The 12,153-nt window shown below is 41.4% G+C and overlaps 1 protein-coding gene across 1 annotated transcript in view; it reads left to right on the top strand.

Annotated features, from left to right (window-relative positions):
• Nucleotides 1-288: 288 nt before the first annotated feature.
• Nucleotides 289-12,153, top strand: part of WNT4 (Wnt family member 4) — a 95,474-nt gene continuing 83,609 nt past the window's right edge. The window contains exon 1 of the mRNA XM_040326289.1: nucleotides 289-695. Coding sequence (XP_040182223.1) covers nucleotides 619-695 — 77 coding nt within the window. The 5' untranslated portion in view covers nucleotides 289-618. The remainder of the gene's footprint in view (nucleotides 696-12,153) is intronic.

Genomic DNA, 12,153 nt, shown 5'->3' with positions numbered 1-12,153 from the left:
TACCAGGAGCTGATATGATGGGATGTCCCCGGTAATATGGAGGTGATATGGAGTGTATGATGGGATGTCCCCGGACGGTGTTCTCTCTCTCTCCCCCGGCCGGCACTGTACTCCGCACACACACTGGCAGCGCTATGAATGAAAGTTCTTCTCCTCCTGTCCCGCCCCGGGATGGGGGTGTCCTGTAACCCCGCCCGGGTATCACCGTCCAGGTCCGTCCCCCGGCCCCGCCCCCCTCCCCTCCGCTTGTTGCTTCCACCCCGGGATTCCTCCAGCTGAGCTGACATTCGGAGTCTGACCCAGGCGCTGCTCGGAGGGAGACACGCTCTGCGCTGCTGCAGCCACTTATCACCGCCGCTGTCACCCGCTAGAGGTCGCTGTGCTGCCTGCCACCTGCGCTCCCGAGTTAAAGCCCAGTGCCCGGGGGGAGCTCACCATCCATCGCTGGCACTGGACGGGCACCGACCACCTTCCCGGACTATACCCCGCTTCTTCCATCAAAGTCGGGACCCCTGTGAGGAGGAGAGTGGGGGGACTTTACCCCTGGGATCTGTACACTGAGGAGCTACCACCTGCTCATTGTTATTGGAGATCATTGGACCCCCCAATATTCTCAGGATGACCCCCGAATACTTCCTCAGGTCCCTTCTGATGATCATACTGGCCGTCTTCTCCGCCAATGCCAGCAACTGGCTGTAAGTGGCATTCCCTCTTCTATGATACTTTGTATTCTAATGTGTGATGATACATTGTATTCTAATGTGTGATACATTGTATTCCCATCTATAAGACTTTATATTCACATCGGATACTTTGCATTCCCATCTCTTATACTTTATATCCCCATCTATAATACTTCATATTCCCATCTGATAGTTTGTATTCCCTCTTCTCCTGACTTTATATTCCCATCTGATACTTTGTATTTCTATATCTGATACATTGTATTCTAATGTGTGATACATTGTATTCCCGTCTGATACTTTGTATTCTAACGTGTGATACATTGTATTCCCATCTATGTGATACATTGTATTCCCATGTATAATACTTCATATTCCCATCTGATACTTTGTATTCCCTCTTCTCCTGACTTTATATTCCCATCTGATACATTGTATTCCTATATGTGATACTTTATATTCCCATCTATGATACTTTGTATTCTCAACTATAATACTTTATATCCCCATCTATGATACATTGTATTCCTATATGTGATACTTTGTATTCCCATCTCTTATACTTTATATTCTCATCGCGGATACATTGTATTCCTTTATGTGATACTTTGTATTCCCATCTATAATAATTTACATTCCCATCTTTGATACATTATCTTCCCATCTATGATACTTTCTATTCCCATGTGTGATACTTTGTATTATCATCTATGATACTTTATATTTTCATCTATAATACTTTGTATCCCATCTGATACTTTATATTCCCATCTGATACATTGTATTCCCATTTATGATACTTTGTATTATCACCTATAATACTTTGTATCCCACCATCTATAATACTTTGTATCCCATCTGATACTTTATCTTCCCATCTATGATACTTTCTATTCCCACGTGTGATACTTTGTGTTCCTCTTCTTCTTCCTCTCATCTCTATAGATCTCTATAGCCCAGCATGGGGGGGGGGGACACTTTATTGCCTCTCTTTGAATGAGAATGGGGCACAGATGGCAGCTCAGCTCCTGTCTGTATTATGGTGGCCATACATCTAACCATCCGATCGATCGATTCTTCATAGAACCCAATAATGCAATCCTATCTATCAATTATTGAAAAGCCATCGGTCAATTTTAAGCAAAACCCATTGATTTAATCAATATTATTATTGTGATCGGTCTGGATGGAAATCTGATCTCATTCACACTTCAAAAAATGATCAATTTATTTTCATAAGTATCTCTTCTAATAGGAGTAACCGATCTATAGTAACCGATCTATAGTAACCGATCTATAGTAACCGATCTATAGTAACCGATCTATAGTAAGCGATCTATAGTAACCGATCTATAGTAAGCGATCTATAGTAACCGATCTATAGTAACCGATCTATAGTAACCGATCTATAGTAACCGATCTATAGTAACCGATCTATAGTAAGCGATCTATAGTCGATAAACAATTCAATTGATGTGCCACACTTAGGGACGTGGAAAAATGATCAATTTATTTTCATAAGTATCTCTTCTAATAGGAGTAACCGATCTATAGTAACCAATCTATAGTAACCGATCTATAGTAACCGATCTATAGTCGATAAATGATTCAATCGATGTGCCACACTTAGGGAAGTGGAAAAATGATCAATTTATTTTCCTAATAAGCTAAGATATGATTATAAGTTATCTTATGTTGTTGAGCGCTGCGTAAACTGTTGGCGCTATATAAATTCTGTATAATAAGAAGAATAATATCTGTCACATTTCTGTTCCCACTATGTAGTCTTATAATCTGATCGATTAAAATACAACAATGTAACAAAATGTAACAAAATGCAACAAATTTTCATAGTATCTAAGAATGGGGCACAGATGGTATCTCAGCATTATGGTGACCAGACATGTAACCATCTGATCAATAATGCGATCAGATTTATTTATGAAAATCAATCAAATTCAAGAAAAACTGATCAATTTAATTGAGATTATTCTGATCGGTCTGGATGGAAAACCTGAGTTTGTACACGCCTCGATAAATGATCAATTTGTTTTCCTATGGAGCTCTTTCAATCGATATATATAGTCAATGAACTAATAAATCAATATGCCAAACTTAAGGAAGTGGATTTCGATCGATAGCTAAAATATGATTTTAAGTTATCTTATGTTGTAATAAAATCTTATAATCTGATCAATCAATATATAACCATATCAAAGTATCTAAGAATGGGGCACAGATGGTAGCTCGGCGCCTATCTGCATTATGGTGGCCACACATGTCGATCAATAATGCGATCAGATTTATGAATTATTGAAAAACCATCAATCAAATTCAAGCAAAATTTATCAATTTAATTGAGATTTTTCTGATCGGTCTGGATGGAAAATCTGAGCTTTTACACACCTCAAAAAATGATAAATTACTTTTCCTAGTAACCTTTTTCAATAGGAGTAACCGATCAATAGTTGATAAACTATTCAATCGATCTACCACACTTAAGGAAGTGGATTTTGATCGATAGCTAAAATAGGATTATAAATCTGTCGCCCTCTCTGTTCCCACTGTGTAATCTTATAACCTAATCAATCAAATTACAACCGTATTCCTAATCAATGTATCTAAGAATGGGGCACAGATGGTAGCCTGGCACCTATCTGCCATATGGTGGGCATACATGTAACGATCTGATCGATAATGCAATCAGATTTAGCTCAACATCTATCTGCATTGTGGTGACCATAAATGTAACCATCTGATCAATAATGCGATCAGATTTATGAATGATTGAAAAACCAATCAATTTCAAGCAAAACTGATCGATTTAATTGATATTATCCTGATCAGTCTGGATGGAAAATCTGATCTTGTACACGCCTCGAAAAATGATCAATTACTTTTCCTATTAATCTTTTTCAATAGGAGTAACCAATCTATAGTTGATAAACTACTCAATCAATATACTTAAGGAAGTGGATTTCGATCGATAGCTAAGATAGGAAAAATGATCAATTACTTTTCCTAGTAACCTTTTTTAATAGGAGTAACCAATAGATAGTCAATAAACAAATCAATTGATATAACAAACTTAAAAGTGGATTTCGATCGATAGCTAAGATATGATTATAAGTTATCTTATGTTGTAATGCAATCTTATAATCTGATCAATCAAAATATAACCATATTCATAATCAAAGTATCTAAGAATGGGGCACAGATGGTAGCTCGGCGCCTATCTGCATTGTGGTTACCACACATGTAACCATCTGATTAATAATGTGATCAGATTGATGAATTATTGAAAAGCCATCAATCAGTTTCAAGCAATACTGATCAATTTCATTGTGATTATCCTGATCGGTCGGAATGGAAAATCTGATCTTGTACACGCCTCAAAAAATGATCAATAACTTTTCCTAGTAACCTTTTTCAATAGGAGTAACCAATCTATAGTTGATAAACTATTCAATCAATATACCACACTTAAGGAAGTGGATTTCGATCGATAGCTAAGATAGGATTATAAATGATCCATCCCACTGTGTAATCTTATAACCTAATCAATCAAAATACAACTGTATTCCTAATCAAAGTATCTTAGAATGGGGCACCATCTGATCAATAATGCGATCAGATTTATAAATTATTGAAAAACCAATCAATCAAATTCAAGCAAAACTGATCAATGTAATTATGATGATCCTGATCGGTCTGGATGGAAAATCTGATCTTGTACACGCCTCGAAAAACGATCAATTTATTTTCCTATCAATCTTTTTAATAGGAGTAACTGATCTATAGTCAATAAACTATTGGATCAATATGCTACACACAAAGAAGTGGATTTTAATCGATAGTTAAGATACAGTCATAGATTATCATTTGCACATCTTGTATCCCCAATGTAATCTCGGAATCTGATCAATTATACAATACGATCATAATCAATAAATAAAGTATCTCAATCAATCAATTATTTTGCACACTAGACGATCGGCTCAGTTTGATCAAATCTGATTTAAAATAAAGTCTAAAATCAATCAGAACGGAAGTTATAGGCGTTCAATCGTTTGCAGATTCAGTTGTTTTGATCGAAGCGCACATTGATCGGATAATAAAATCAAAGCCACCAATATTAAGGTCGATAATTTGACACGATCGTTAAGAGTATCAAATGATCTGATCATATCTCTGATTGGACCATTTTAGCGGTCGTACCTGCTCTGATTTTATTGATCAGATTCAAAAAGAATGAACTGATTGATTATTCATAAGTTCCATTCCGATCCATTGTGACGTAGTTTGGATCAGATTTGATCAGTCTGAGTTGATTGGCAAGGGTGGAAAGCCATTGATCGTTTTGCATCAAATCAGTTAATTCAGTCGTAAATTTGATCGCATTTCGATCAATCAGATTATAAAGTTGCATGGAGGGGAAAAAGAAATGCGATCGATCACTTACAGTCCTATCCTTGAATACTGCCGACCCCCCCCAATCTGTGCCTATAAGGGATTGTCACACCTCCCTATAGACAGATCAGAAAACCCCTGTAAGGTCCCATTCGCAACCCGAGCGTCACAGGATTGGCACGTTTGCGTTTTCTGTGCGTTTTGCGCTGCACTATATGCGACAAATGTAGCTCCAGAATCTTTCCGGTCATGGAGCGATGGGCGTTTCTTCAGTGCGCGTTTCATTACACCACAAACGCGGGGGAAAAAACGAACGCTTCAGATGCCATTAACAAGCAATGATCCTGCGATTGCAGCGCGTTTGCGAAACGGGTGGCCAAATCGCACATTTCTGTATTAGCACCCGATTAGGAAACACGCAGGAGCGAATGCAGCCTAACTGACGCAGGTCCAGTACTGATCCCTCTGCGTTCGCTGCGCTACAATTTCCGATGTTCAAATCTGAGGCATCCTCACCGGAAAAAAAAAATTATTCATCCAAAAAAAAAAATCAGAAGCAGCATTTTATGTACATTTCAAACCTTTTAGATTGTCAGCTCTGCTGCTCAGGGCACAATGGCAATAGTGATCCAGGCATCTGCAGGGTGATCATTAGAATGTTATGCTTTTTTTTCCAACTTTTTATCATGTTTTTCACGCGAGGGATCAGCGATTTTTAGCGGGACTGCGACATTACGGTGAACAGATCGGACACTTTTGACACTTTTTTGGGACCAGTGACCTTTATACAGCGATCAGTGCTATAAACATGCTCTGAATGCTGTATAAATGTCACTGGCAAGGAAAGGGGATAACACTAGGGGGCGATCAAGGGGTTAAATGTGTTCCCTGGGAGGTGTTTCTAACTGTGGGGGGGAGGGGACTGACTGGAGGAGGAGAGAGGTTGCTGTTCCTGATCACTAGGAACAGACGATCTGTCTCTCCTCTCAGAACGGGGATCTGTTTGCTAAGGGCCGGTTCACACCAAAAAAAAACGCACTCCAGATCTGTTCCAGATGCGTTTCTGAATGCGTGTTTTTGATGCGTTTCTGGATGCATTCCAGGTGCTTTTTTTCCTGTTTTTTCTTTTTTTTATATATACTAGGGTCCAGTGCATTTTTAATGCGTTTCAGTGCATTTCAGTGCTCTTTTGATGTGTTTTACAGCGTTCCAGTGCAGGGAAAATGCAGCATGTTCTCCTTTTTTTTTTTCTGGAACTGCTCTGGTGTGTGAACTATGCCATTGGAAACCATATAACCTACTTCCCATTAGGCATGTGCGGCTTGTTTCATTCCGGATTAAAATTCAGACAAATTTTCGTTTTTCAGAAATTTGGATGTATCCGAATTTGCAAATTACAAAAGTACCGAATTTAAAAGTTTGAATTTCCGAATTAGAATGAATAGAATAAATACATTGGGATTTCCGAAATTTGAATAGTACTGAATTTAACCACTTCCCGCCCCTGGTCAATAGTCAATTGACGTCCGGGAAGTGGTTGTGAAATCCTGACTGGACGTCTATTGACGTCCTGCAGGATTACATGCCGTGGGGGCGCGCAGCGCGGCGATCGGTGATGCGGGGTGTCAGTCTGACACCCTGCATCTCTGATCTCGGTAAAGAGCCTCCGGCGGAGACTCTTTACCACGTGATCAGCCGTGTCCAATTACGGCTGATCGCGATGTAAACAGGAAGAGCCGTTGATTGGCTCTTCCTCACTCGCGTCTGACAGACACGAGTAGAGGAGAGCCGATCGGCGGCTCTCCTGATAGGGGGGTTCGCGCTGATTGTTTATCAGCACAGCCCCCCCTCGGATGCCAACACTGGACCACCAGGGAGTGCCCCCTGGTGCTTAATAGAGCAAAAATGGCCACACAAAAAAAAATTGAACACAATCGATGCCAATCAGTGCCCACAAATAGGCACTGACTGAAATGATGCCCAGCAATGCCATCAGTGCCACCCCTCAGTGTCCATCAGTGCCACCCAGTATCCATCAGTGCCACCTTATAGTGCCCATCTATGCCCAGTGCCCACCTATCAGTGCCCATCTGTGCCACCCATAAGTATCCATCAGTGCCACCCATAATTGCCACCCATGAGTGCCCATCAGTGCCACCTATGAGTGCCCATCAGTGCCGCCTATGAGTGCCCATCAGTGCCGCATACCAGCGCCGCCTATCAGTGCCTATCAGTGCCGCCTATCAGTGCCCATCAGGGCCGCCTCATCAGTGCCCATCAGTGCCACCTCATCGGTGCCCATCAGTGCCACCTCATCAGTGCCGCCATATCAGTGCCTATAATTGAAGAAGAAAACTTACTTTTTTACAAAAAAAATTAACAGAAAAAAATAAAAACTTAATTTTTTTCAAAAATGTCTGTCTTTTTTTAGTTGTTGCGCAAAAAAAAATATCGCAGAGGTGATCAAATACCACCAAAAGAAAGCTCTATTTGTGGTAACAAAATGTTAAAAATTTAATTTGGGTACAGTGTAGCATGACCGCGCAATTGTCATTCAAAGTTCGACAGCGCTTAAAGCTGAAAATTGGCTTGGGCAGGAAGGTGCGCAAGTGCCTGGTATGGAAGTGGTTAAACAAATCCGAAATAACAGAAAAAATTTGGACGAAATTCAACTTCGAACTGTTTTTGAATATTTAAAAAAATTTAAATAGTTTTTAAATTTTCAAGGGAAATAAAATAGAATAAAAAAAAAAAAGGAATAGAATAAAAAAAAATGATAATCATTTTTTCTATTCTATTCCTTTATTTTCCATTCTATTTTATTATTTTTGGAAAACTATTTGAATTAGAAAACTTTGGAATTAGAAAACTATTCTAAATTGATTCGAAAACGTTTGGAATCGATCCAAATTCGAAAAATTTTAATCGATTTTAAAAACGATTAAACAGAACTAATTCTGAAAACAATTTAAAATTTAAAAAAAATGTATTTAAATAAACAAATTTATGTAAATAACAAATCGAAATGAAACAAAACAAAACAAATTGTTTCTTTCTGCACGTCTACTTGATTTATTTTTTTACTTCGATGTAACTTTATGCATCGCAAATTTTTAAGGCAAAAAAACAAAAAGGACGCGCTGCTTTTATTTAATTTTTTTTATTAATTTTTTTGCGCAGTGCATTCCATTGCAACGAGTTGCAATGCATAAAGTTACATAAAAGTAAAAAAAAAAAAAAATGATAAAAATTACGCACTGCAATATTCTCTAACAATGCAACGCAGCACATGTTCAGCGCACATGTGTTATCCTTATTTCCTGTGAATAGGGAATGGTTAAAATCTTCCAATAGGAACACTGGTTTCTGTGAACATAGAAGGGGTTTCCTTTGGCTTTTTGAGGGATTGGGGGTCTACAGGACAGGAAGTGAAGGGAAATCTCCCCCCAACGGGACACTCTGGGGTTGATTTACTAAAACTGGAAAGTGCAAAATCGGGTGCAGATTTGCACAGAAACCAATCCGCTTCCAGGTTTTATTGTCAAAGCTTAACCACTTAGGACCCGGACCTTTAGGCAGCTAAAGGACCCGGCCAGGTTTTGCGATTCGGCACTGCGTCGCTTTAACAGACAATTGCGCGGTCGTGCGACGTGGCTCCCAAACAAAATAGGCGTCCTTTTTTTCCCCACAAATAGAGCTTTCTTTTGGTGGTATTTGATCACCTCAGCGGTTTTTATTTTTTGCGCTATAAACAAAAATAGAGCGACAATTTTGAAAAAAAATCATATTTATTTTACTTTTTGCTATAATAAATATCCCCCAAAAATATATAAAAAAACATTTTTTTCCCTCAGTTTAGGCCGATACGTATTCTTCTACATATTTTTGGTAAAAAAAAAATCGCAATAAGCGTTTATCGGTTGGTTTGCGCCAAATTTATAGCGTTTACATAATAATAGGGGATAGTTGTATTGCATTTTTATATAAAAAAAAAAAATTCTTTACTACTAATGGCGGCGATCAGCGATTTTTTTCGTGACTGTGACATTATGGCGGACACTTCGGACAATTTTGACACATTTTTGGGACCATTGTCATTTTCACAGCAAAAAATGCATTTAAAATGCATTGTCTACTGTGAAAATGACAATTGCAGTTTGGGAGTTAACCACAAGGGGGCGCTGATGGGGTTATGTGTGACCTCATGTGTGTTTCTAACTGTAGGGGGGGGGGTGGCTGTAGGTGTGACGTCATCGATTGTGTGTCCCTATAAAAGGGATCACACGATCGATGACGCCGCCACAGTTAAGAACGGGGAAGCTGTGTTTACACACGACTCTCCCCGTTCTTCAGCTACGGGGACCGATCGCGGGACTCCAGCGGCGATCGGGTCCGCGGGTCCCGCAGCTTCGACAGGGTCGCAGGCGCGCGCCCGTGACCCACGGCTGGGTACTAGCACAGGACGTACCTATACGTGCTTGTGCCCAGCTGTGCCATTCTGCCGACGTAAATGTGCAGGAGGCGGTGCTTAAGTGGTTAAGCGCTTGCCAACCAATATACGGCGGCAGGTCGGCTCGTTCCCGCAAATCGCCGTAGCTGTACGTCGGTCCCTTTAACAGCTATAGCAGGCGCAGCGGGGCAGCTGATGCGCGTGGCCCGCGGCCGTAATGTCTGCCAGCCACCTGCGATCGCTCCACAGAGAGCCAGAACAGGGATCTGTCAATGTAAACAAACAGATCCCCGTTCTGACAGGGGAGTAGAGAGAGATCGTCTGTTCCTAGTGATCAGGAACAGCAATCTGTCTCCTCCTCCAGTCAGTCCCCTCCCCCCACAGTTAGAAACACCTCCCTAGGACACACTTAACCCCTTGATCGCCCCCTAGTGTTAACCCCTTCCCTGCCAGTTACATTTATACAGAAATCAGTGGCTATTTATAGCTCTGATCGCTGTATAAATGTCACTGGTGCCAAAAAAGTGTCCGCCGCAATGTCGCAGTCCCACTAAAAATCGCAGATCGCCGTCATTGCTAGTAAAAAACAACAATAATAAAAATGCCATCCCCAATTTTGTAGATGCGATAACTTTTGCGCAAACCAATCAAAATACGCTTTTATTTTACCAAAAATATGTAGAAGAATACGTATCGACCTAAACTGATGAAAATGTTTGTTTTTTTTTGGATATTATAGCAAAAAGTAAAAAAAATAAAATGTTTTTCTTCAAAATTGTCGCTCTATTTTTGTTTATAGCACAAAAAATAAAAACCGCAGAGGTGATCAAATACCAATAAAATAAATCTCTATTTGTAGGAAAAAAAAAGGACGTCAATTTTGTTTGGGTACCACGTCACACGACCGCGCAATTGTCAGTTAAAGCGACGCAGCGCCGTATCGCAAAAAATGGCCTGGTCATTAAGGGGGTAAATCCTTCCGGGGCTGAGGTGGTTAATTGTACAATCTGAAGTTAGAAGCTGATTGGCTACCAGGCAGAGCTGCACCAGATTTCGCACTCTCCGGGTTTTAGTAAATCATCTCCTCTGTGTCACAAGTCAATCTAGAATCGCAGATTAGATCTGTCCATCTGTAGCCGGCTTGGGAGTGTCGCTCAAGCTGAGAAATGCGTGTGTGACATCACAAAGGATTGCCATTGGATTTCAGATTGCTGCGTCTATTGGCTGAGTATATTGTCCCCACTCTGGTGATAAGGGGGTCTTGCTGGGGGTACAGAGATGGGGGGTGAAAGCTGTAATAAACCCAAAAGCAAACATTTATTATATTGCAGCTTACTGATTCTTAGATGTGATGGCTGCATTAGTCTTCTTTTTTGGGATTTTTTCCTTTATCTTCACCTGGTAATCCAGCCAGCAAGTCAATCTGCTTTATAAAGTGACCATACACTATACAGTCTGGCTGTACAAGCTCCTTTAGATCTACTATCCACTATGTCAGGGGAAGGCAGCCTAGGGACCTCCAGCTGTTGCAGAACTACAAGTCCCATCATGCCCCTGGGAGTAATTGTACCTGCCAGCCTTGCAATGCCTCATGGGAAATGTAGTTCCACGACAGCTGGAGGGCCCCAGGTTATATGTGCAGGGCTGCTGCTGATAAACCAGTGCAACTGGCCCTGTTGTACCGGGCCCAGCCAGCAGGGGGGGCCCAGGCAATCTAGGATAAAATAATGCAGAATAAAAATTAAAAAAATTCACCAACAAGCAATTGCAATGGCAGCATGGGTGGCACTGTCTCTTCAGGCAGCACATGTGTTATGGAATTGGCAGCATGGGTAGCACTGTCTCTTCAGGCAGCACATGTGTTATGGAATTGGCAGCATGGGTAGCACTGTCTCTTCAGGCAGCACATGCGTTTCTGGCATTGGCAGCATGGGTAGCACTGTCTCTGCAGGCAGCACATGCATTTATATCATTGGCAGCATGGGTGGCACTGTCTCTGCAGGCAGCACATGCGTTTCTGGCGTTGGCAGCATTGGTGGCACTGTCTCTGCAGGCAGCACATGCATTTATATCATTGGCAGCATGGGTGGCACTGTCTCTGCAGGCAGCACATGCGTTTCTGGCGTTGGCAGCATGGGTAGCACTGTCTCTGCAGGCAGCACATGCATTTATATCATTGGCAGCATGGGTGGCACTGTCTCTGCAGGCAGCACATGCGTTTCTGGCATTGGCAGCATTGGTGGCACTGTTTCTGCAGGCAGCACATGCGTTTCTGGCGTTGGCAGCATGGGTGGCACTGTCTCTTCAGGCAGCACATGTGTTATGGAATTGGCAGCATGGGTAGCACTGTCTCTTCAGGCAGCACATGCGTTTCTGGCATTGGCAGCATGGGTAGCACTGTCTCTGCAGGCAGCACATGCATTTATATCATTGGCAGCATGGGTGGCACTGTCTCTGCAGGCAGCACATGCGTTTCTGGCGTTGGCAGCATTGGTGGCACTGTCTCTGCAGGCAGCACATGCATTTATATCATTGGCAGCATGGGTGGCACTGTCTCTGCAGGCAGCACATGCGTTTCTGGCGTTGGCAGCATGGGTAGCACTGTCTCTG

Source organism: Rana temporaria, chromosome 10 (genome assembly GCF_905171775.1).
Source record: "Rana temporaria chromosome 10, aRanTem1.1, whole genome shotgun sequence".
NCBI classification, from domain to species: Eukaryota; Metazoa; Chordata; class Amphibia; order Anura; family Ranidae; genus Rana; species Rana temporaria.
The sequence above is the reverse complement of the archived record's forward strand: the minus strand, read 5'-3'. Positions and strand labels throughout refer to the sequence as shown.